The sequence below is a fragment of the Macaca thibetana genome, chromosome 13 (genome assembly GCF_024542745.1).
Source record: "Macaca thibetana thibetana isolate TM-01 chromosome 13, ASM2454274v1, whole genome shotgun sequence".
Lineage (NCBI taxonomy): Eukaryota > Metazoa > Chordata > Mammalia > Primates > Cercopithecidae > Macaca > Macaca thibetana.
Window position 1 is genome coordinate 11,502,726 of NC_065590.1, and position 27,621 is coordinate 11,530,346.

A 27,621-nucleotide genomic window follows, 5' to 3' on the forward strand; every position below is an offset into this window, starting at 1 on the left:
GGAGGAGGAGAATGGAGTGGCAGGTACTTGCCTCGGGATGGGGATCCCATGGCTGGGGATACATGGCTGGCAGCGCCGACCAGAGCCCAGCCTGCCCCCCAGCTCCTTGGGCCCCGTTTCCTTCGCATCCCGCACACCCACCCTCCTCGCGAGGGCAGCTTCCCCAGCACACGCCCCAGCACCACTTTCCTCTGACGTCCGCCTCCTGAGCTCTGACGATCGCCCCCGCCGGCCGCCCTTATAAAGGGGACTTTTCCCAATACTCGATCGATTGCCACCTCGCCCGGCGCCGCGCGCCCTCCGCCGGCGCCCACACCTGTCAACTCCGCGCGCTCCCAGGTTCTTGGAGACGCCGGGTGAGGAGCCGCCCTGACCGACTGGCCCCCCTCCGCACTGCACCCTTGCCCCACCCCGCACCCTCCCTTTCTTCACCCTCGCACCCACACCCCTCACGGTGCCAGGGGGCGGCGGCCCCGGGCGGAGCGCTTTCGCGTGCAGCTACCACTCCAGGTAGGAGCTTAGCGGGCATTCCTGCGCCTAGGGGCCCGCACCCTCGGAAACGCCTTGGGCACCGAGCCCGGGCGGTTTTAGAGGGGAGGGACGCGGCGTTTTTGCCTCTCGGTGGGATGCAAGGGCGGGTTTGCTGTCTGGCACCGCTGCTGTCAGGGTGCAAGAGGCTACAAAGTCTGGGCGCAGGAGATGGGTAGAAGGGGCCGAGGAAGGGCCGCAGGGGGCCGGGAGAGCATCGGGCTACCGCGGAGAGGAACTTGCCTGCTTGGTAGCTCACAAAGGCAGAGACCACCCAGCCCGCGGGCGCTTCTTTTGCCTCTTTTAAATTCCAAAGAGGCTGATTCTTTTCCCCAAAGGCTCTTCAGCCACCTGCATGCACAAATATCAGAGTTTCCCCCAGAAACTTGTGTTTGAGAGTTTGGGTTCAGGGAACAGCCGTGGTCACAAAGGTAAAAAGTAAATAAATAAATAAATAAGAACAAGAATTTCAGAAGGTGAATGCTTTCCAATCTGCCGTTTGTCTTCTAAGAGTCTTGATTTTAGTATCTTTGATCCTTCTGTTGTGCTTTTAGGCAATCGTATTTAAAAAGCAACAACAACAACAACAACCACAACAACAAAAAGCCTTTTCCTGTATGTACCATTAATGGGGGGTGATGAATTGAATAAAGGATATTGGGCGAAGAAGATCAAGAGAGTGGACCCTTTAAACAGAAAACATACTTAGTTGCTATAGTAACTTGAACTACAGAAACTTGTTGAAAATGTGGAGTTTGATGTGTTTTTGAAATGAATTTTTCTAAAGATTTTTTTTTTCAGATATTTTTATATCAGATTACTACTGAAGCCATTCTCTGAAGTCGTTTGAAAGGACTGATAAAAGAATGAATAAATTAATGGATATTTTAAAATTTTCAGAATAGTCATTTGTAAAACACTTAAAGTGAATAAATAATTCTAGAAGAGTAACTTAGTTCCAAAACGCAAATACAGCTCTACTCTTTGTAAATGATTTGACAGTTACTGAGTTAAGATATACACAAGGTTAATTTTAAATTTAAAGTATGTATGAAACACACAAGGATTATGATTCCATTTATTAAACTACATTTCCATTTTTTTTTTTTCTGTTTCTTGCAAACTCAAAGCAATGTTACATTGTTAAATAAAAGTAGGATAATGTAGTGGACACTGATTGGTAACTGCCCATTTTACATGTGGTTTCAGCGTTGTATTCTTTCTGTGAGTGACACAGGGTCTCTCATGATCCAGCTGGTTTACTCCTGGCTGCCTACGTGTGCATAGTGCTCGACTGATTTATCATGCATTCCTGTATTTTCTTCAGAAGTCTTAATGAAGTAGCCAGCTGCAGAAGAATCTGGATCATTAGATAAAAATGACTTTCCATGTGGAAGGACTGATAGCTATTATCGTGTTCTACCTTCTCATTTTGCTGGTTGGAATATGGGCTGCCTGGAGAACCAAAAACAGTGGCAGCGCAGAAGAGCGCAGCGAAGCCATCATAGTTGGTGGCCGAGATATTGGTTTATTGGTTGGTGGATTTACCATGACAGGTACGTTCAGACGCCGCCGGCTCCATGCAGTCCTCCCTTCCTTGGCATCTGTGTGTGTGCAGCGTGTGGCTTCAGAGTGACAAAGCAAATGTTGCTCTTTGTCCTTTGGGGATTCTTTATGTTCACTAGTTATATATATTTTAAAATAATTTTCTGTTCATTTAAAACCTAAAAATAAATTGGTTTCAACTCAGTAGTACTTGAACAAAAATGATTTGATAATAAATCACTGGACTGAAGAGCCATGAAACAAATCTTGGCTCTCTGGGCTGTTGAGTGGATGGAAACAGAGTGAAAACAAAGAGGTGGGGAAGCTGTCCTAGTATTACAAGCTATGTATCCGCTAATTAATGTGATAGGCAGCATCTCAAGGTGTCCAGTAATACGTGCATAAAGTTGTGACTTTGAGATTTAAATGATAAGTGTCAATGAATACCAACTAGTGATGATTTTTAATCTGCATAAATAAATGTGGGGGTGATAATATTTCCAATTGAGTAATTCCCTGTTTTGAAACCAAATAATTTCATTTAATAACTAATTCCTCACAGGAAGACAATCGCATGTTATGACTCCACAGCACTAATAAAGAAATGTCATGAACCTTGTTATAAAAGGGAAAACCTAGGGCGTGTCCTCATAGGAATCCCCAGGCCACCATCTGTAGTCATTTCTCATTCAAACCTTCGTTATGTTAGCAGGAGCTGATATTCTTTCTTACTTTGCACTAAGGTGGTTCTGTTTAAGGGGTGATTTGTTTCTTTACTATATTCTTCTTGGTCATTGAAAATCATTCTGAAAACATCAACTTAAAATTATATGTTTAATATTTAATACGGTTGCACTAACAACACATATTTCATTACGGAGTCTTAGTGGAGTTTTTAAACATTTGCAACATAGCAGGAACTCTAAGTGTTCATTGGAAAAATATCCCATGGGAAATTATATCAAGTGATGCCCAATTTCAGTCTCGAAGTGCAATTTTAAAATGATTCACCCTGTGTATCAGGTAGTTTACCAAACCAGTCTGGGAAGAGGTCATCCATGTTCCGAACCCCTTGACTTTGGCCATCTGAAACCTACAGTGTTCTATGTGAGCCATCAGTTTGATCTTTCAGACATTGACATTTTATCTTTGTTTAACTCTTCACCCACTGTACGTGGATTCATTTGGTCTTTCTAACAGCACTATGATGACGCTCTGGGGTTAAGTGAAGATCCCGGGTTACAAGGTTAACAAGGACCAAGGCTGCAGGCAGAACCAAACACAGGTCTCCGGTGGCCATGCTGGCGACCGCCGCATGCTGTGCTACATGCAGCCCTGTAACTAGTTTCACTTTCTTTCTTTCAAAAGGTGCACAGTTTGTAAACACTGTAGAAAGAATAAGAAAGCTGCTATATATCAAACTATGTTGTTTATTGAAAATAATTATAACCCTCTATATTCTCATTTAATATTCTGTTCAATATGGTCATAAAAATAATATTTTATAATTTGCTTTTACCATTTAGAAGGTTTTTTTCCAACCTAATAAGCTATTAAAAGATACAGAAAATATTTGAATAATGCTATTTTTTATAAAGGGCCATGATCTTCCTCAGTTTGTAAAACTTTTTTTTTTCTTTCTCAGAACTCAAAATAACCTGGTCAATATCATAATTCATTTAAAATCTGAACCATACTACCTAACCTTGTCAGATTGATTGACTTGGATATATTTTATAAAGAATAGAGATTTTTAAAAAATGTTGATTCTTTTAAAAGTGAGTATAGTTTAAGAGTTTGTGATCTCACTCATGGATCTGACGCAAAATATACAAACATGGAGAGCAAATGCTGTTACAGAAGAGACTAAATTCATTTAAAAAGGGGACTTTTAAATCTTAGTAAGTAGTCAAGCCCTCACTTCTATACCACAATAGTTGCAATGATTCAGGCACTCATTTTCTTTTTGGACAAGGGACAGTGAACTTACACAATGACAAATGATCACTAATGAGCTTTGTATTTGTAAGACCATCAGACCATTTACTTTATGCAGTGAAGCATTGACGTGTTAGCAATTCCAGTTACCTAGTAGAAAGATAAAGTCTCAAGTTTTCTGCCTGTAAGAATTTATTTCTTCAGGTCATGGTTACACACACAGTGGGAAAAAAAAAAAACCATTAAAAAAATTTCAGCAGGGCTTAGAATAAGAAAACAAATAATGCCATTTGTTATTTGTTAACACTGGGTGTAAAAGCTACTGCAAAGGTGGGAGTGATTGCTAAATATGTATTTGGTTCCAGGATTTTATATATAAACTTTTCATTTAAATGTACTTAAAATTCCTATGTAGGAAAATCTTTTTATGTCAACCCTAAGACTTCCTCTTCTTTGCTTTGTATTGGATTAAAAGCCAGATAAATTTTGGCACAAACACAATAGAAATACATCCTAGGTAGTTTTGTATAGATATTATTTCATTTACCTACATTCTAACTGTGAGATTTTGGAAAATTCATCAGAGTTAAATGTTATTCCTAATGGGATGATGCAATCTGTAATTCAGCCTCATATCTGATAAATTTTTTTACCAACCTGTGACCATCATAACTTTACACAAATTCTGCATAAGGATTGTTTTGAATATTTCAACCACACTGTAACCTCGAAAAGGTATAAACTGCAAAGTTTAGTGTTCTCTTCAGCATTAGTTTTTCAGCAAGGATTCAATATTATACTGTTTCCTCAGAGAAAATGGTACTAGTATTACATTGTCTATTCGGAGAAAAATATTAATCTGTAGCTCATGCTTGGCTCAAACCTGTCAAGTCAAAACTTATTTTCTTTGGTTCTTTGACCTCCTTCCCTCAGCTATTATGCTACAGAAATTTTATTTATCTGAATAAGGCATTTTTCATTACTTATTGTCAAATAGTAAATACCTTACTAAAAGATCCATATTAAAATATAGAATTGCAAGTATGTACACAGTTCACATTTTCTATTCTTCTGAGTGCTAGGTAGTCTAGGCCTTAAGGTAACATTTAAACTCACTTTGGACACCTTGTAGTAGAAGGTGTCATCTCGATCCTCTCTTCAATCCTAATAATTTAAGGTAGTAAGTGCAACTTAGTGGTGATGGAGATAACATTTGCAAGCTCCGATATCCCCAGAGTGTTCAAGAAAGACTCTATTTCTATCAGTGAGAAGCACACTTCCACATACGTACACCCACCTACATACATGCATGTGTTCACACACGCATGTACACACACATACCACTCCCTGAGGACAGTATGTAAACATCAATACAATTAAAATGGAAGGACCTTGAAATAAAGAAATTTTACCCCATGACCTCAGACTATATTATATATAATATCATGAAAATATTGCTGACTCAATGCATTTAGAAAACATCCAGGGCAGCACTATCCAATAGAAATATAATGTGAGCCATAAACATAACGTTGAATTTTCGACAAACCTCTAAAAACAAAAAGAAATAGGTAAATTCATATTAATAATATAACTTAGGTAACTCAATTCATCCAACATGTTTTCATTTCAACATGTGATCAATGAAAGAAAAAACATTTGAAATCTGGTGTATATTTTATATTCCTAGAACAACTCAATCCAGGCTAGTCCCATTTCAGGTGCTCAGTAACCTCCAGTAGCCACTGGTTTGGCAGGGAGGTGTGGGTGTTAACAGGTAAGGCAGTATCACTCCCTCACTTTTCATTCTGTTTCAGCTACCTGGGTCGGAGGAGGGTATATCAATGGCACAGCTGAAGCAGTTTATGTACCAGGTTATGGCCTAGCTTGGGCTCAGGCACCCATTGGATATTCTCTTAGTCTGATTTTAGGTAAGTGAAAGTGCAAATCTCAGTGACTCACTCAGTAAAGCATACAGAACAAGAGTGTAATAACAAGTGGAATAACCAGTCAAACACTGTAAATAACCATTGTAAAAAAAAATGTCCCCTGAGATCTTTAAGGAGCCGTTACCAGAAATTGGTAAGTAGCAGAACACTAGTGCTTAGATTATTTGATCTCTTGGTTATGGAATATATTTTTAAAATCCTTTGATCCTGTGGCTATCAGCACAGTGAATTTCTTAACGTAATCATGTTTTATTTCTTTCAAAACAAGTATGGATATATCATTAAAAATGAATCAGCTTGAAATGTACCTGTATTTCTTTTAGCAAGTCAAATGAATAAGAGGTCAAAAGTATTATATAACAGAAGGTACCTCATTTTTTGGGCACTCAGAAGGCTTTTATTGAATCTGTGCTTATTCAAAACCTCTAAATGCTCTGTTGAGTGATAGATATGCATTGAGGCATTTAAGTGAGCGATGTGTTGGTTCATGTTTTTCAATTCACATGCCTCAATGAGATCCACTTGTCTTTGGACACATACAATGGTAAGTGTACTAAATAATTTACATTAGATTGCTAAACCTAATATTTAGAGTAAGTTGGTACTGTGTGCACATTATATTTCAGACTGGTTCCTCAATCCATACAGGTGTTCTGAAAAATGCATTTCCCTTGAGAAGTGGCAGTATAGTAAAAGACTATTATATTACATTTTTTTATTTCCTCCTAAACACTCGCTTAATTTTTAGGTGGCCTGTTCTTTGCAAAACCTATGCGTTCAAAGGGGTATGTGACCATGTTAGACCCGTTTCAGCAAATCTATGGAAAACGCATGGGCGGACTCCTGTTTATACCTGCACTGATGGGAGAAATGTTCTGGGCTGCAGCAATTTTCTCTGCTTTGGGTAAGACCCAACTAAGTTGTTCTAGCTGCATCTCCGCAGTGAACTAAACATCAATCAGATACACAACCTTACTTTCTTCAGCCTTGGCTTCTGAAGACATTTTTATTAAAAACATATACTGAACCTTATTTATATGCATAAAAGCTTAATGGAAATTTTATGTTTATTTGCAATATGGTGGCAGAGGTTAAATAAAACCTCAGCCACACTTTCTATACTTGAATTGCCTCTTTAGACCAATAATCATGAATTATTATGATCAATTTGCTTTTATGAGTCATATATGATTTTGAACAAAGCATAGTGAATTAAGCATAGCTAAAAAGTGCAGTTTACTTAAAAGAAATGTTTAAAACAAGGATTCATGAGCCAGGGGTTAGTGAGAATACTAACATATATTTTTGACGTTGAATACATTTAAATAAATGACTTATATCTTAATTTCTTCCAATAAGTGTTGTTTCTGCAAACTGAGAACTTTTTACCATTGTTTTCCCTCTAATAACTGCCATGTTAATTGGCATAAACACAAATATAAAACTTAGATAGTTTAGATAATTCCCAAGACAACAGTGTTGCATGCTATTCTGAAAGCACTAATATTTTTAGAGATGTTGGCTTTTTAAATAAAATATCTAATTAAAAAATATATAAAACTAAGTCAGTTCCAGCAGTAAACAACATTCCTGGAGAAGTGAGATATCACTAACCCTCTGCTGACAGAGTAGGTAAATAATGTAAGTCACACGGCAAAACTACAAACTTGAAATATTTCAATAAATTGATATTATAAAGCTCAATGTTATGGTTTAGTAGTGGAAAAAAATAAGTATGGTAGAGTGTAACAAGAATTTCCCCTTCAGTTTAAATGTCTTCTCAATAATTCATATGAAAAAGTTTGCCCATGCCTTAGCATCTCCTCAGCTCCAATCTACCCTTAGAGACAGGCTTAGATGTACCACATGGGGCCAGTTGAGAATGTTGGACCTGACTGAGGCTGTTGAGGCAGCTGGGAGATGGAAGCTCCCCATAAAGGCGTGCACTGCCCTGCCTTCAGCACATCCAATTTCATCCTGCAGGTTAGTCAGGACTTTTTTGATTCCCAACTAGAAAACAGAGTGACTGTTGCGGAAACAAGAGTATTTGATCGTTATAAAATACAGTAAGAACTAGGTGGAAAATGCTGCACTTCCCTGGTGCTGGATAATAATACTCTACACCCACTGCTGCTCTTATGTTCTAATGATATTACGTGTAAAACTACACCTTGCTTTCCACCTGCCTCTCATTAGTTGAGTTGCAATGGGGGCTTATTTGCCATTGTTTTCAACACCAAAAAATTTTAATTTTAAGAACAAATTACCTGCTGAGGTATCAAAAAAGGAGTGGGCCGAGTATATAACAAAATACAAAATGCTCACTCATTGAATAAAGATCAACTTATATAATAGAGTCCTGAAAAAGAATAGAATTAATAAGCTAATGCTTCTAAAGTATTTTGGAAATATATAGTAACGAAACTGTGAACTTTGTTATAATTAGTTTTGTATATATGTGTGTCTATGTTCGTGCCTGTATTACAATATACAGTCAGGTTAAGGATGTAGATGCATTCTGAGAGATGCATCAGTAGGCAATTTTGATGTTGTGTGAACATAGAGTGTACTTACACAAACCCAGCTGGTAGCGCCTGCTACACACACAGGCTATATGGTATAGCCTATTGCTCTTAGGCTACAAACCTGTGCAACATGTTACTGCACTGAATACTGTAGGCAATTGTAATGCAATAGCTACAACATCACTAAGCAATAGGACTCTTTCAGCTTCATTACGATTTTATGAGAATTTGTGTATTTGTGGTTCATCATTGATGGTAACATTATTACGTAATGCATGATTACATATATAAAATATGTTACTGTCTGTATCTTTCCACACACTCACATGCACACATCTATCAAACAACATATGTAAAAACATTGCTGCAATTGCTTGAACTCTTTGAGGGGGAGAGAGAGAGTGTGTGAGTGTGTGTGTGTGTGTGTGTGTGTGAAGTTACTTACTGGGTACTATGTACGTTATTTGGGTAATGAAAGCACTGAAAGTCTAAACTTCACCACTATGTAGTATACCCGGGTAACATCATTGCAACTGTAATCTTTAAATTTACACAAATAAAAGGTAATAGTTGGACTTCATTAAAATTTAGTGTTTATTACAAATAATTTGATATATTCAAGAATATATAAGATCTATTACCACCTTAGTGTGAATGTGTATAGTTCACCATTGAAACATAGGAGAATCTTAAACTATTTTCTTGGTAGAAATTGACATCTTCCAACTTTTTAAAGAAATGTGTATTTATACTCCTAACAGCTCAAGTTCAGTGGATTTTCATAATTTTGCAGTGCATTTATTTTATAGCTTCATGAGTAGACTAATATTTACTAGCATACCTCAAAGTGTCACTTTGTTTTACTTACTGCAATTGATTTAATTATTCAGAAAATATTTTAGAGACATTTTTATCTAATTTTAATAGTGATAATGGAGAGGTGATTGACGTCTCGAATATCTCTGAGTTACAGTTAAGTGACAGCATCTACTAGGACCCCAAATCTTTGAGATTTTAGTCAGGTAATCTTTATTTTATAATTGAACTTTTCATAATTCATGGTATGTAGCTTAGAAGTGTTATTAAAGTGGAGAACTACACACACACACACAAAAAAACAAAGAATTGCAAGTTTCAATTTGAAGTAAATGATCTCAGGAAAACAATTACTTTTCAAATATCTATGAAACAGCTCAGTCAATTATCTAAAGTCACTCATCTATACTTGATCTCTCTTCTTTGTCTTCTTTCTCCAACTTCTTACTAGATTTTTCTTTTTAATGGGTCTTTACTCTGGAAAATAATTTTATTTTATCGCCATAGCAAAAGCATTGAAAAATATTTTGTACTGATATTTTGGATCAACACATCTTATATTGAGATAATGTAGTTTCATCTCCAGTGAGCTGTATATACTACTAGCATGCCGACTGAGGAACGGGGGTAGCGTGTAAGACCACTCAGCTGGCTGCAACTGATGATACATAAAACCACAGATCCATTTCATGTATGCATTTAATAATGTGACATGTAAACTGTATAGTTTTGAGAACAATAGGGAAAGGACTAGTAAAGCAACAAGTGAATTATGAACTGTCAGTCCAAGAACCACAGTGGCCCAAACTTGTCATACCTCAATACGTTCAGTGGAAATATAAGGACCAACAAACACAATAAACAATGTTATAAGGAGAAACATAAATTTGATTTCTAAGAGAAGTTTAAAATTTTGATGATGAAAATTACTTAAAAAAGTATGATATTCAAATCTTAGGCTCTTCAGTATATTGGTATCCTAGGAGCAGGACTGGTATATTCTACCAATTAAATAAAATAAGAGTGATCTGTCACAAATTAAAGCGGGAGAGAGTGATTAATAACATTTACCAATTTGATAATTTGTTCCTACAAATTTTTCTCAATTCTTTGCCGCCTTAACCATTTGTTAGCTATCAAAAGCTAGCAGGGGGCAGAGTAAATGCAAAATAGCAAGTGAATGTTAATTGTAAAATGTGGAAATGGATGATCATGTTTCTCAGAAAGCCTTGTGTTTTTCATAGATGTGACTAATGTATTTCATATACAGTTATGTGCCATGTAATGACATTTTGGTCAATGATGGACTGCATATATGACAGTGGTCCCATAAAATTATAATACCATATTTTTACTGTTACTTTCTCTATGTTTAGATATGATGTTTAGATATTCAAATAATTACCATCATGTTACAGTTGCCTACAGTGTTCAGTACAGTAACAAGCTGTATGAATTTGTAGCGCAGGATCTATAGGCCATACCATGTAGCCTAGGTGTGTAATAGGTTATACCATCAAGATTTGTGAGTATACATTGTGAAGCTGCACAACAATGAAATCACCTAACAACACATTTCTCAGAGCCCATCCCTATTGTTAAGCAACACATGGCTATATTTGATTGAGTCAGAGTTCCAGATAGTGAAATTATTTTGAGTTCTCGTAATGTAATTAAATTTCTCAGTAATTCAGGGTCTTCCATAAGCATACTACGGATCTGTGTGTCCTCCACATAAATAAGTTAGCAAACCACTCATTTCAGAAAGCAAAAGTGTGTGTCTCACTGAATTTATTAAGATATACAAATTTCAATAGAAAAATTAACTTTAGGTGTTATCATCCACTACATTTCATATGAGAGAGAGACAAATGTTGTTTATCACTAAACTTTCACTGTGTCCTTATACAAAGAGCAGAATCTGTCTGGGCACCTTGACCACAGCACTCTCTTGTTTGTTTCAGGAGCCACCATCAGTGTGATCATTGACGTGGATGTGAACATTTCTGTCATCATCTCTGCACTCGTTGCCACTCTGTACACCCTGGTGGGAGGGCTCTATTCTGTGGCCTACACCGATGTTGTTCAGCTCTTTTGCATTTTTGTGGGGCTGGTAAGTGGGAGCACCCAAGATTCTCCTCCTTTTTTCTGTAAAAGACAATGTATTTCATACTAACTCTTTAAAAATTAGTAGAAATCTTATTTTCCCTCATGAGTAATACATGCTAAATCACATATTATATGAAATTTCAAATTTCTCCATAAATGAATTAGATGAAAAACTAGTCATTTTGATAACATTTGACAGAAAAGTGTGCTCTATGTTGAATTGTTAGAAAGGTCTAGGTCTTCCTTTCCTTCATGCCTAGATTTGATGGAAACGTATGCATGATCTCCTTTGAGTATTTAAGACAATCCATTTTCCTCGGCAGAGATAACAAAATTCAAACCTTAGTGGCAACCTGTACAAGTCTCCTTTTATGTTAGTTGGTGAATTCTAAGAATGCTCATAAGACATAGAAATGATCCCATTGGAAAACTGTGGATTTCAAATATTAATCATCACTATTTGTGGTCTAAAAACAAAGACAATTCATAATTATATAAGGCACCAGAAAGATTTATTATCTATTGTTTTTATTATAATTATGAGACATGAGTATTATTAGCACTATATTAAAAACACTTGTGTGTGTCTGAACACATTTTAGTCAATGTTGAAGAAATGTGAACAGTACAGTTATGCATATAATATTCAATACCTAAGATGTAGCAAAAGAAGTATAAAAACTGGTGTATCCATGCTGGGCTAGGGTTGTCATAGGTTCACATACATTATCTCATCATACACATATATTATCCCAGTTGTAGATTCTGTAGCGGCAATGCCCTCCTGCAAAGCCCACGGACAGAGCAAGCTAACACTAGAGATCATGATTCATTTTCCCAAGGATGGTTAAGTACTCTTGGTTCTCCTCATCTTTATGTATTTATCTTACAATGTAAAGCATTTCATTATATTTTACTTTTGACACTAGACTCTTAGAAATTAAAAATGAAGAAGTAATCTCATGCTCTTCTCTCCTTTTCATAAACATTCCAGCATCTCTAATAATGTCCTAGAGGAAAAATTTTAAAAAGCGGACTACAATTAGATGTACAGTTTAACTATGAATTTGCATGTGCCAGCAAAGATTATAATATTTTCTCTTTTTCTCCTTAGACATTTTGCATTTCGTGGAATTTCATCCATTCATATTGTAACTGAATACAAGAATATTTAATTTACTCAAGGACTCCCACTATTTCTATTTAGATTACCAAAATTAAGTGGACTGTACTGAAATTCTGATTTTTCCTTAGCATCAACATAAATTTCCAGAAATAAAATAGGGAACATAGAAATAAATCCCTCTTCAGAATGTCAGGAGCCAGGTTGGTTTGGCAACGACAGCTCTCATAACTGATGTACTAGGTATTCTAAGAAACACAACCCAAGGGAATGAACCTATTATTGATGATATATGTGATTTCTCATTGCTTTGTATGAGACTAGAACTTAAAACCCATGGGTGCATAAATCAAGTATACAAGTGTAAAGATGACAGTGCAAAGATGTTAGAATATTTTTTCTGCCACAAAATGTAGCCACATTGATAAGGAATGAAGTTTTGTTGGTTACTAGTTAAGGCCCTATTGAATTGGCTGAATAAAAGACTAAATGATGTTGTTTTCCAAACTTTAATTACTGTATGAGCATACATAATTAATCAACTTACCCCTTAAACGGTCTTTTTTCAAATTCTCTAGTATTATTGATTTTATCATCACCCCCGGAGCTCCAAAACTGTACACTTGAGGTTTTTCTGTTCATTTTCCCTCTCTCTGACCTCTCTCTCCTTCTTGTAATGTAAGGGTTGTTGACTTGCTCTTCATAATCCTTTTTAGTACTGGTATTTTTTCATTCCCAGTGTCACTGCTGTACTTCAGGCCTTCATCTAGGTGGAGCTGAAATCACCTGCCACTGTCCCTGACACTTCCTTTTTGCTAAACTCACTATTCATGTCTATGTTATTAAATTTCAAAATAAATTCCACTGAAATCTTTTTAAGACTTAAAAGATTTTTTTCTAGCTTCCAGTTGCCTGCAAAAACAAAATACAAATCCTTTAACTTGCAATGTGGGTTTTCTCCACACATCCATCTTTATCTCTCCCATTTCCCCAAACTACTCCCGTGCCAGCAAAACCCGTCACCAACAGATGTGGGTGCACACACATACACACACACAAACACACACCACATATTCTTCTATTCTTTGCCTTGCTCCATCTAAACATCTCTTCCTTCAATTCTTTATTATTCTACCTGTTATTATCGGGCCCATCTTTGAAGGCTTATATGTCACCCATATATTTCTCAATCACATATTTTCTTATTACTTTAATGAATGGATATCTTTCCTTAATTCACAGAAAACATAAAAGAGTGTGTGCGTGTATACACATACATATATATACACACACACTTCCACTTCAAGAATTGTGTGTATATATGTGTGTGTGTATACACACACACTCTTTTATATGGATATATATTTCAAATATAATTTTTAAAATATTTTATTTTATTTTATTTATTATTATTATTTGTAGAGACCAGGTCTCATCATATATCCCAGGTTGATCTTGAACTCCTGGACTCAAGCAATCCTCCCACACTGGCCACCCAAAGTGCTAGGATTATAGGCATGAGCCATTGTATCTGACCATTTTTTTTTTCTTTTTTGAGACAGGGTCTGCCTCTGTCACCCAGGCTGGAGTGCAGTGGCTCAGTTACCGCTTACTGCAGCCTCTGCCTGTCAGGCTCATGCAATCCTCCCACCTCAGCCTCCCGAGTAGCTGGGACTACAGGTGTATACCACCACATCTGGCTGATTTTTGTATTTTTTGTAGAGATGGGGTTTCACCAGGTTGCCCAGTCTGGTCTAGAACTCCTGAGCTCAAGCAATCTGCCCACCTGAGACCTCCCAAAGTGCTGGGATTACGGGCCTGAGCCACAGTGCCTGGCACCCATTTATTTTTTTTTAAATACAATTTTTTAAAATTTAGATGGAGTCTTGCTCTGTTGCCCAGGCTAGAGTGCAATGTCCAATCTTGGCTCACTGCAACCTCTGCCTCCAAGGTTCAAGCAATTCTCCTGCCTCAGCCTCCTGAGCAGCTGAGAAATACAATTTTTTATTAGAACTCAAGTTTGTGTTATCCAACATTTAACAGAAGAGGAAAACGAAAACAATCCACATCTCTCCCCTCCTCCCACCAGCCACAAGCAAGGGGATATATATCTCAATAGCTACCTATCTATTTACATGTGTGTGTGTGTGTGTGTGTGTGTGTGTGTATGGACAGACAGACACAGACAGACAGAGACAGATAGCTGATAGATAGGCAGGCAGATAGATACATAGATAGATTGATTGATTGACAGGTATTTCAAATCTAATATTTTCTTCCTAGAGATTTTGTGTTGCTGCTGCTATAGTTTGTATGACATGGTATAATCAAGCATTGAAATAGTCAAAGTGCTATTTTAATTTATCTAAATCAGTATTTTATGGTGCCCAACAGAAAACAGAGAACATGATTTCCGGTCCTTCTCTGTCTGAACTGGAGGAATTACTGAGCTGTGCAGTGTGTGAGGTGTATAAATCTTGCACATATCAGACAGTTGAAAATCATGGCCTAGGGCTCCAGTGTCACTTTCTGTTGCAGTGGATCAGCGTCCCCTTTGCATTGTCACATCCTGCAGTCGCAGACATCGGGTTCACTGCTGTGCATGCCAAATACCAAAAGCCGTGGCTGGGAACTGTTGACTCATCTGAAGTCTACTCTTGGCTTGATAGTTTTCTGTTGTTGGTAAGTATTGCCTTTACCTGAGGAATGTGATCTAATTGTTCCTAAAATCAAATTTATTTTCACGATTTTCATATTCATAGTAAAAAAAAAATGTGCTTGTGGGCTCATGGCCATTTCTGAATTGAGGACGTTCTCCTGGGAGGGTGGAGCCAGGGCCGGACTGTCGTGGCTGACAGTGTCAGGGTGGAGAACAAATGAGGCCCTAAGGGGACAGCGCGAGGTGTTCTGTGTGGTGTGTCCTCATTTCCGTTGTGATGTAAGTCAAGGAATAACATGCCCTACCCCTAGAACTTTCCCCAACCTGAAGGCAAAACCTCGTAAAAGCTTTATTTTGTGTTTTGAATTAAGGCATGAAACCCAACTTATGGAATAAGTCTCTCATTCACTCTTGAATTACAGAGTAAGAGAATTACTAGTGCTAGAGGCCCTAAGTGAGGCGGGTTGGAAAAGTACGTGTCACTCGGGAAAGATGCCAAGAGAGAGGCCCTCAGGAGCCAGAGGAAGCTTGAAAACAGGCAGAACTTTGGGGCAAAGGTGCAGGCACTTTGAGGAGAACATGGAAGAGATAATGGCCAATCCCACTGAGGCAAGAGGGAACAACCAGAAGAACTGACCAGATTTTATGACTGTGCTAATTAGAGGAGTTAGGCCTGAAAATAACACACTGTATTTGATTTCAACGTAAGAAATCGACTATGGTGGAGTGTGGTGGCTCAGCCCGGTAATCTCAGCCCTTTGGGAGTCTGAGGTGGAAGGTTCATTTTGAGGCCAGGAGTTTGAGAACAGCCTGGACAACATAGCAGGACCCCATCTCTACAAAAATAATCTTTTTTAAAAAAGAAATAGATTACTTGTTCTATTAAACTTAAAGGTAAATTGGTTATTTTTGTTTTCTCTGTAGAAGTTTGGCAATATTGTATGACTTTGTGATCATGGCACGTGGCTGAATTTTAGCATTATCTCAACATTCAAAGTAACTGTGTCTTTTCCAGTAAAAATGTTTCTAGTAAGGGATAGGAAAATATGGGGAAAATATATATTTCCAGTGGTGGACTGGAGGGCTTCTTTGCCTAAGGATTGTTGAGAAATCTGTTGGCTCTCATTTTTCTGGAATGGCTTAAAATTATGAACTGGAGTGAGAGTAAATATGTATATGTAACTATACCTGCATAGTAGATGTGCTTATGGTTACATCATAGAGATGATGAGACTTAGAACAGTTAAGCAATTTGTCAATAATCACACCATTGTCTGAGTTAGAGACAGATATAGAATATTAAGAACTCAAAGTCCTTTCCCCTACACCAAGCTTTAGTCTTCAGACTATTCATCTTTAAAATAAGACATTGTATAAAGTGATTGCTAAATTCCTTCCAGCTTTACAAAATTATATGACTTAGTCGTATTCATGATTCAAATTGTAAGACAAGTTAAAATAGTACATGTTGAAGAAATGAATAAACTATAGAAATCAGCCTTGAAATGCTGCATCAATAGTCTTGATCTTCCAGTTGTCTCTCCTACATCCCCTACATGAAGATGACTTGTCAAGTCCTGCTAATGATACTGTCAGTGTATCTCCCGGTCACACATGGAACCTGCCCACTGTCCCCATGTTTGCTCTCTATTAGGTGGACTGCATTCCTTACCTGGTCTACTATGATAACCCCCACCAGTCTCCCTGATGGCAGCCTGCCCACCTCTTACTCCCCCATGCCCATTTTCCATATTGCGAACTACTTTAGTCAGTTTGGGCTGTTGTTACAATTTACCATGGACTGGGTGATGTATAAACAGAAGAATATAATTTTTATAATTCTGGAGGCTGGAAATCTGAAACCAGGGTACCAGCATGATTAGGTTCTCAAGATGGCAGTATTCCAGGTTGCAGACTGTCCACTTCTTGTTGTGACCTCACATGGTGGAAAGAGGGTGAGAGAGCTCTCTGGCCTCTTCTCAAAAGGGTCCTAATCCCATAATGAGGACTCCACCCTTATGATCTGATTATCTTCCAAAGGCCCCACCTCTGAATATGATCACATTGGGATTAGAGTTTCAAGGTATGAATTTTAGGAGGACAAACATTCAGTCCATTGCATCATGAGAGCTTCTGTTTGTAGATGAAGTCAGACTTTACCCTACTTAAAAACTTCTGATGACCTAAATGTCCAGGGTGATGAATATGTAATTTATGATGTGTCAATCCATTCAAGTCATTGACATGCAAGTTGTCAATTAATGATATATTGATAAAACAGGTCACAAAATGAAAGGAAAAGGTTTTGGAAGAATGTGGACTTGAGGAATGGGGTTATGAATTTTAGAATTTTTCCCTTTAATTACTTTTGAACATATATGGCTTTTATAAGAAGGAGATTGTTATGGTATCTATGTAACAGATACTCTGCTTAGCCCAAGTGAGACCATGATAAGACAGACGTCCCCACCAGAGCCCAGTGAGACAGACAGGCAGTTAATGAAACCTCAATACATTGTGCTACGGCAAGCTCATTTATCAATTCATTCATTCGTTCATGTGACCAATATTTATGGAATATTGACTTTATGCCAGGAAGAGAAGTAGCAGTAATCTAGCCAAAAGTGTGTTTCCAGCTTCTCCTGCAACCACTCCCTCACTCACTGACCTTCATCACACCAAACACCCAGTGGTCTCAGCTGCCTGGTTGCTGTCGTTATTTTCTTCTTTCCTATTAGTTTCTCTCTCAGGTACTCTCTTCTCCCTCGATCTCCACCTATGAAAATGCTCTCAAAGCCTACGGACAATCTGCACTTCATTTCTGCAGGTTTTCCTGTTAACATGCAGCTACCCTTTCTCTCTTCTTACCACCCCTTTCTTATCGCAAATAATTAATGGTTTATCATTTTAATTTCCATACAGACCTCTTTATATCATGCAACAAATTGCATTATAGTTTAAACATTTTTGATCGCATATGCTCAATAAGAAATTTAAGCACATTGCAATAGAGGTATGTATATCTATCAGTTGCTTATATATTCTGTACTGATATATGATGTAAATCATTGAATAAAAGCAACCATACAATATTTAGGTGCAAAGTAAAATACATAGAAAAATACAAAGTAAAATACATAGAAGTTCTAGTATTTTATTTGATGCCGGCTGTATTGCCTTGAGCACTCTGCAGTGCTCACTTTGGAAAACACCACATACATTGACTCTCCCAGTAGAAAGTAAGTTCCAGGGAAAGAACCATACTTTATTCATGTCCTTGCTTTTACAGCCATTAAATTGCCTGGCACATGATTGGAGTGTAAAAATATTTTTGGGTTGCATTGATTCAGGTTAAATGTCATACTTTCACAATCTTAATTATTTTTTGAGAATATTTTATGATGGTTGGAACCACCAGATGATAACAAATTGAAGGCCTCTAGGGTAGTTTAAATGCAGTTCAAAATAGGTAAATAAATGAAAAGAAATAATTGCTCTATGTAATTATAGAGAAAAAGAACTTCAGGAAATTCTGCACAATTGAAAGTTGATGATACATTGTTTTAGTTCAGTTGGGTAACAAAGCATCATAAACGGAGTGGCTTATAAACAACACAGGTTTATTTTTCACAGTTTTTCACATGGTTGGGAAGTCCAAGATCAAGATGCTGGCAGATTCACTGCCTGGTGAGGATTCGCATCCTCATAGAAGGCACCTTCTTGCTGCCTCCTCACATGGTGGAAGAGAAAAAAAACTCATTTGGCTCTCTTTTATAAGGAATCCACCCTCAGGGGATAATTATCTCCCAAAGTTGCCAACTTGATACCTAATACCATCACCTTGGTGATAAAATTTCATTGTATGAATTTAGGGGGAACATGGACATCAGATCATAGCAAACATAATGATACTAATTGATGTTTGTGACTACATGCCACTTTTTAAAATACTTCTAAGTTGTACTTATGACTATTCTAAATGTGATTGCAATAAATCTCTTTTAAAAAAATAGAATAGATGTTTGCCTCTAGTTCACTCTCCATCCTCGTGTTTCCCACACAGATGCTGGGTGGAATCCCATGGCAAGCGTACTTCCAGAGGGTTCTCTCTTCATCTTCAGCCACCTATGCTCAAGTGCTGTCATTCCTGGCAGCTTTCGGGTGCCTGGTAATGGCTGTCCCAGCCATACTCATTGGGGCCATTGGAGCATCAACAGGTAAATCTCTTGTAGCTTCACCACATGTGCCAGTTAGTTTACAGTCCCCACCCAGACACCCTTCTGTCCCACTTCCCTCTTACCTCCACATGGTGAATTCTTTCGCATCACATTTATGTTTATAAATTTGTTATAGCATTCAGTAAATTGTGTTATAGTTCAGCGGTCTCCAATTTTTTATTTTTATTTTATTTTATTTTGTTTTATTTATTTATTTTTAGTAGACACAGGGTTTCATCATGTTGGTCAGGCTGGTCTCAAACTCCTGACCTCAGGTGATCCACCTGCCTTGGCCTCCCAAAGTGCTGGGATTACAGGTGTGAGCTACCGCACCCAGCCTCCAATGTTTTTGATTGCTCACTCCACTACGCAACACTGGCAAACACACCCTCCTTCCAGTTGTGGTATATTTATCGATTGTTTATATGCACTCCTGTCAGCAGTGTATCTCAACCAAGGCGCCTGCTGACATCAGCTGGGGAATGGTGGGGGGATCTTTTAAAAATACAGACATCTGGCCTACTTCACAGGAATTTTATTTCAATAACTGAGGATAGAGACAAGCACTAGTGTTCTTTTAAAACCCCTAGGTGAGTTGAGAGCCAGAGTGGAGAGTCACAGGCTTAGAGAAGTTTACCTGTCATTCTCATGACCTCCCTAAAGATCACTTTGAACTTGAGATTTCTGCTTTACATCTTTATTAGATTTTAATTAGGAGTTTTCTTTCTTGAAGAAAGCAATGAATAAGTGTTTAGGTCAAGACAAGCTAAGAAACAAAGTCACTTAGAGAATAACTTACTGAAAAACAGTTTTGAAAAAGGAGCATTATGAAATGTTTATCTCCATGTTAGTCTCTATGTGGAACATGTTCAACAGCTCACCTTTAACTTAATGAAATGTATTAATTACTCCTGACCATTATGTTCCTGTGTTGTAACTTTTAAGAGCACTCAATGAAAATACATCATGTTAATTCAAATTTGAAGGCATCTTCTAGGTAGAGGGAATAAAATAGATTAAAGTTCACCTTTTGCCCTGTTGTATTTTGTAAAGGTGATCCAGGGTAATGTTCCTACGGCAACTTTGACTTTCAGTTAGTAGAGTCTTTTATTGGATTGTTTAACTTTTAGGAGAGCAGTCCTGGTTCATAGTGTAGACTCTCCATTCCAGTTGTTCGTCCAGGAGACAAACACTTCAAAAGTTGTAAAGATGACTGACAAAGGTGGTAGGTAGTGTTTGTCTTTGAAAAAGGATAGTATTTCTCTCACAAGCAGAAAACATATATGAATGTGTGTGTGTGTGTTTATGGTAGGAACACAGGCTAACAGAAACAGCACTAAGCCTATTTTTTCTTGGATTAGATACACATTCTTGTTTGTTATTTCTGTTATCGTAACATCTCAGTTAAGGCCACAAAGTTGCCAGCATGTAAGCAGGTTTTGGAGACAATTGTAATAGAAAATGAGGAAAGAAAAAAATGGTAGGATCCAAAAAGAACAATTCTTATTTGGTCCAGTGATCATGATATTAAAGAAGTTCAGCAAATAAAAAGCCAACTATGCTAATGTACATTTAAGGATTCCATAGTTTTTCAACACATGCTACAACTAAATAGTAAAGAAGCTATGTATTCAAAGATAAATCTGTGTTCCAAGTCTTCTTACCCTACCACAACCAAAACTTCCTGAAAATTTCAGCCACATGACTATACTTTTTATTCAATAAAAAGGGACTGTTCTTAATCCAGTGAAATTCTATGCAAGGTGGAAATAGTTGAAAATTAATGCTGAGGCAGCTTCAAAACCAAGTTTATGTACAGAGAGATGATGGCTGAGAATAGGCCTACTATTGTCTTTTTTCATTTACATATGAATAACTGAGCCTTAAAGAAGGAACAGTGAGTGTCCCACCACATTTCCAAGTGGTCGAAGGAATACTCTAGAATTATGTTTATAAGCATTTGTTTTCTGTGATTCTATGCCATGTAACACCATCACTGTAGGAAGGAAATATATTTCTTACTACCAGTGTCTGTGCAGGCATTGTGAATAACCCTAATTGTAACCAATACCCTTTAGAAGTCAGGAGACATAAGACATTTCCACTTGACCAGCACATGGACTTCACACCTAAGCAGACTAATGTACATGATTCTGAGTTTATTTCAAAACAACCTAGTAAATAGGATGACCCCAGATGGATAAAGAACATTTGGCTCTTTGGTTGTTGTAATGGTTGTTGATTCTGTTCAACAGACTGGAACCAGACTGCATATGGGCTTCCAGATCCCAAGACTACAGATGAAGCAGACATGATTTTACCAATTGTTCTGCAGTATCTCTGCCCTGTGTATATTTCTTTCTTTGGTCTTGGTGCAGTTTCTGCTGCTGTTATGTCATCAGCAGACTCTTCCATCTTGTCAGCAAGTTCCATGTTTGCGCGGAACATCTACCAGCTTTCCTTCAGACAAAATGTAAGAACAGTTTCCTTCAACCTGTCATTTACTAGCGTTGCTCTTGCTGCCGCTGATGTTGTATTTGTTGTATATACTTTATTATATATTTGTTAATATTCTACATTAAATCTGACTGCACTTTGATTAAGCATATGAGATTAAATAACAAATTATACCTATGCTGAATGGATGCTATCAATACATGTTATTATTCATGTCAATACTAAAGGGAACAAATCAATATAATTATTTCCCAAGAGGTACAGTCACAGGGCTATCATTTAACCTTCTTGTCTTTCTGATGAAAGAGTAATGAAACTTAAACTATCTACCAAAACATTTAGTATAATTAAATTGTCTATGACACTGGAGAATCTTGGTGGAAGCAGGGCATGGTAAGTTGTCTGACACGTATTTTTGTAACTTCTGAACTGTTTTATACTTGCACTCCCTAGTCCACCTTTGCTAGAAGATATCCTCTCAATTTGATTTTCTTTATTGAATCAAAGTGGCTGCAAAACAGCGTGCTTCTTGCTTGATTAAAGCTTTGCCTCGCTCTAGGTTTTAGTTAACAAAACAATCCCAATGTTTTTGCTTTTGCCTTGTTTTGTTTTGATTTGATTTGATTTTTAAAAATGTAACCAAAGGAACTCCTTGGACAAGGCATTTTCTTCTTTGTTTTTAATTTTTCTTTATGTTCTGGGATACTTGTGCAAAACGCGCAGGTTTGTTTCATAAATATACATGTGCCATGTGCTTTGCTGCACCTATTGACCCATCCTCTTAAGTTCCTTCCTTGCACCGCCCCCCTCCACCCCCTAACAGGCCCTGGTGTGTGTTGTTCCCTCCCTGTGTCCATGTGTTCTCATTGTTCAACTCCCACTTATGAGTGAGAACATGCGGTGTTTGGTTTTCTGTTCCTGTGCTAATTTGCTGAGGATGATGGCTTCCACCTTCATCCATGTCCCTGCAAAGGAATGATCTTATTCCTTTTTATGGTCACGTAGTATTCCATGGTGCACATGTGCCACATTTTCTTTATCCAGTCTATCACTGTTGGGCATTTGGGTTGGTTCCACGACTTTGCTATTGTAAATAGTGCTGCAATAAACATACGTGTGCATGTCTTTTTTTTCCTTTTTTTGAGACAGAGTCTCGCTCTGTCGCCCAGACTGGAGTGCAGTGGTTCCATCTCGGCTCACTGCAAGCTCTGCCTCCTGGGTTCAGGCCATTCTCCTGCCTCAGCCTGCCGAGTAGCTGGGACTACAGGCACCTGCCATCATGCCCGGATAATTTTTTGTATTTTTTAGTAGAGACGGGTTTTCACCGTGTTAGCCAGGATGGTCTTGCTCTCCCGACCTCGTGATCTGCTCGCCTTGGCCTCCCAAAGTGCTGGGATTACAGGCGTGAGCCACCGCGCCCGTCCACATGTGTCTTTTCAAGAGCACCAGAAGGTGGTTAGCTTTAAGGATGGTGGCACTTCTACAAAGAGATAAAGTAGGGATGGCCTATGATCTGTCAATGCCACATAAGAACTGTCCCCTAATATGTAAAGTGAGGAAATCCTCCCGTGCTTTATTATACCTCTCTGACACCGTGTTAGCGCATCCTGCCTTTCCCCCTATGCATTCAGGAAAAGGCCTAGGTGGCCTACGTGTCATGCATCTGGTACACAGAAACCCCTCCCAAAGGTCCACCCAGGAAGTCACCTTAATTGTTTCCTTTGGGTGCTGTAGCTGTATTGAGTTTTCCCATAGATTGAGCCATTTGAACCAGGGGAATTCTTTAGACTAGTTTTGAAGCAAAAAATGTGTCTCATTCTTGACCTACATGAGTCAAGACACTGTGCAAAAAGCTGACACTGTGGCAATTTCTTACAGGCTTCGGACAAAGAAATCGTTTGGGTCATGCGAATCACAGTATTTGTGTTTGGAGCATCTGCAACAGCCATGGCCTTGCTGACGAAGACTGTGTATGGGCTCTGGTACCTCAGTTCTGACCTTGTTTACATCGTCATCTTCCCCCAGCTGCTTTGTGTACTCTTTGTTAAGGGAACCAACACCTATGGGGCTGTGGCAGGTTATGTTTCTGGCCTCTTCCTGAGAATAACTGGAGGGGAGCCATACCTCTATCTTCAGCCCTTGATCTTCTACCCTGGCTATTACCCTGATGATAATGGTATATATAATCAGAAATTCCCATTTAAAACACTTGCCATGGTTACTTCATTCTTAACCAACATTTGCATCTCCTATCTAGCCAAATATCTATTTGAAAGTGGAAGCTTGCCACCTAAATTAGATCTATTTGATGCTGTTGTTGCAAGACACAGTGAAGAAAACATGGATAAGACAATTCTTGTCAAAAATGAAAATATTAAATTAGATGAACTTGCACTTGTGAAGCCACGACAGAGCATGACCCTCAGCTCAACTTTCACCAATAAAGAGGCCTTCCTTGATGTTGATTCCAGTCCAGAAGGTTCTGGGACTGAAGATAATTTACAGTGACCCCATCTAAATAAAATACTGCTTTAGCAAACAGAACACTGTAATAGGGTAGTTCTGGAGAGATGATTTGCAGCATACAAAAATATATTTAAAATATAAACAATGTTCAGGAGGGTAAAAATTCATATAAAGTGCAGTTGCACAAATACAAGCCAAGCTAGAAGGAAGCACCTATGAAAGCAACAACTTTCTTTCTCATCCATAGTAATATTGATTTTGATGCTAGATAGTTTTGCTAGGTATAAAAAATAAAGTTCCACTGAGAGAACAAAGGGCCAAATAGAGCATCTATATTTGTTACAAAAAAGGGAAGTAGATGTGAAAGAGACTGAAAAAAAGGAAATTGGATAGTTTTGATACAAACTTTGTTTGCTTATGCACTGATGAGTCTAGTTTCATTATAGCACTGAAGCTATGAGAATAACTTCAGTCACTCCCTTGAATGGTGCAATGAATTAACCAGCTTATTTTTCTTAGTGCGATGATTAACCCCTTCTTTCATGTTCTGAGCTATAACATTTGCTGAATGTGCAATTTGTTATTCTTTTATTAATGGCATGTAGTATGAGCATGGGCAAAGCAAACACAAAAAAATATTATGTACTGGCATTTATTTACGTGCAAGGTGATAGGAAAATAGAATCCATCTTTGTAGAAGAGCACTGGGTTAATTTGTATGTTTCCGTAGCTACTGTATGCATAGAAAGAGTACTTGAAGGATTATTAAGCAACCTTAAAGCAATAAGTTAATTAAGCAGAAGGTAATAGGAGGAACAGTACATTTTTATCTTTATGTCAAGTATATAAAGTTTTGCTCCATGATAAAATAAATACATCTAAATTAATATGTAAGTTAATATTGGAAGTGAAATTGGGCCTTATGTAAGGAGAGGTAGCTACACAGCATCAGTTATGGTTAACGAGAGGCACACTGCTAAATTTACATATATTTCATTGAATGATTATTATGGGAAGCCCTCACAACACCTCATGATAGTAGTAAAAATGAGAAAAAAACAAACTACTAATTTTTAGATATTCATTAATAGGAAAGATTTAGTGTTAAGGGATCTACTCTTTGGCACTTTTTCACATAAGCCAGTCTTAGAGACTAGACAAATTACTACTACAAAAAGTACATAGTGAATTTTAAAATGTAGAGGAAAGCAGAAAATAAAATAAGTTCTAAAGTGAAGAAGCCATCAATTTTAACATTTGCTGTCTAGATAACATTCATGAGATTGGTCATTAAATACTGTTTTGCTCCTTTTCTGCTGTTACACATACACACTCATAAACACACGTGTGTGTGTGTAATGATTTGTGTCCGTTTCAAGTGTTTTCACACCAGTCACACATTATAGAAATAACTAGAGCCATTTCTACAAAAGCAAAGTGAAGTGATGAGCTGAAAAGTGATCAGGGAATCTGATCCCATAAAGAAAGTCAGTCTGAATTGTTGAAACAAAAGCACTTTTTTTTTTCAAAAATACTTCTTTTTTGCAAATCATGAACAAAATGAAGTTAACTTAGTGTTTAACATTAAGAATGAAAGTTGTATCTTGACCCTAGAATTCCTTTCATAAGATTTAATTGTAATTGTCTCAAAGCATCAGATAATACATCTTTATCATTAAACATGAATTTAATGTCTAGGATAATTTTTAAAAGGGGAAATTAAATAATTTTATATGTCTCATATTTTCAGTGCTTTATCAAAATTTGATGTGAATATTACATTGCATTCAAAATCTTCACTGAATATCACATATATCTAAATGAAAAGAGAATTACTTTTCTTCATCTATTTTCTCAGAATCTATTCAGTACCCTATGGAGTACATGGAAGGAGTATATTTTTTGGAGCCAGTAAGTATGGGAGTCCATGATTCTCAGGTATTGAAAGAAAAAAGAGAAAGGGGCAAGAAATTCATTAAATAAAAAACCACAGATATTAACACATTTGACACATAAAAGTGATGAATTGCTGGAGACTACAATTCCTGGCAAACACCATTGTTCCAGATGCACCATGCTCCCCAGCATGCTACCTGAATGGTGGTTTTTATCCAACCTGTCACCCTGAGCATCTGTCTCAACCTGCTGAGGCACAGGCTTCTACCATGTGCATCAGGAAACACTCACTCATACTGTCATATAATGCAACAGGGAGGCATCGTCTCCTTACAGGTCTCTTTACATTGTACCATTCCATTAGGCAACAATTGTCCCAACAACCACACTTAAATTCAGTGGGGAAAAAAAGGTTAACATTAAAAATTTCTTCCACGTAATTCAATTTCTCACAATAGACGGAAACGGGGAAAATGTTTGCCCTGTTCAAAATGCTAAAACTAGATAACTTAAATTATTTAAGCCAATAAATAATATTATATTGTGTTTAACCCATTATTCCTCACCTACCCTCAAAGTAGGTATATAAAAGACTAGTTTGTTATTAATCCACAAATGTGCTAAATGTTAGCAAGATGATTTTTAAATACAAAAATGGTTTAAGATCTCAAGGAAGGAAACAATGGTCACAAGGTCTTTACTTAAGCACATTTGTGCATAAATTTCCACCCAATTTCCAAGACAGTTGTATCACAAAGCTGTGAAATGTGCAAGAGTATACTTTTTACCCATCATTTGCTTTGTTTTGACAGAATGAGTAATGCAGACATTTATGTGTTCTTCCAGCTTCAATCAGTAAACCTGATTTTCAACATCTGCCCTCAAATGAAAATACAATAAACAAAACATTCAGACACTGGCTATATTAACCTTGGAAGGCAATACCTGTGGATTAAACATTAGAAGAAAACATATATTTTATTTTCATACTTTTGATATGATTGTAACATATTTCTTGAGTAATTTAAATGCTTCTTTTTCCCACACATATTCAAATCAGCAAGCCTGTAGCTGCACTGCAATATCAACAACTAGTTGTTTCAAACACTCAGCATCCAAATACAACTTCATTGCTACACTTACAAGGAATGAATTTTATGTGAATATGAAATGAGTATAAGCTTAAAATAAGTGAATCTAATATAATGGCTATTCCTCTTTTTACTTGGAAATAATAAATTAACATTATATTTTAAACATAAATTATGATTTCTTTTTCTGTTTTAGCCTTCATGTAAATTTACAATGGTATAATATATAATTTATTGTAAGTTTGCTACTTCATAGACAGATGCATATAATGGTTCCAGAATATATATTTTTGTCTGTCAAA

General features: G+C 37.3%; 1 protein-coding gene across 1 annotated transcript; it reads left to right on the top strand.

Moving 5' to 3' along the window:
• The first annotated feature begins 1,906 nt into the window (after nucleotides 1-1,906).
• SLC5A7 (solute carrier family 5 member 7) lies at nucleotides 1,907-27,480 on the top strand. The gene is made up of 8 exons (XM_050754242.1): nucleotides 1,907-2,084; nucleotides 5,829-5,942; nucleotides 6,709-6,864; nucleotides 11,266-11,414; nucleotides 15,072-15,215; nucleotides 19,256-19,409; nucleotides 21,665-21,882; nucleotides 23,745-27,480. Exons 1-8 carry the CDS (start codon nucleotides 1,907-1,909, stop codon nucleotides 24,372-24,374), a joined length of 1,743 nt encoding a protein of 580 aa, XP_050610199.1. The 3' UTR covers nucleotides 24,375-27,480.
• The last annotated feature ends 141 nt before the right edge of the window (nucleotides 27,481-27,621 follow it).

Excerpts from the sequence above, each read along its gene's own strand:
- SLC5A7 (XM_050754242.1), top strand. The coding sequence starts at position 1,907 with ATGACTTTCCATGTGGAAGGACTGATAGCTATTATCGTGTTCTACCTT. Across the intron at positions 6,865-11,265 it reads AGCAATTTTCTCTGCTTTGG|GAGCCACCATCAGTGTGATC; the intron begins GTAAGACCCAAC and ends TGTTTGTTTCAG. Across the intron at positions 11,415-15,071 it reads TTTGCATTTTTGTGGGGCTG|TGGATCAGCGTCCCCTTTGC; the intron begins GTAAGTGGGAGC and ends TTTCTGTTGCAG.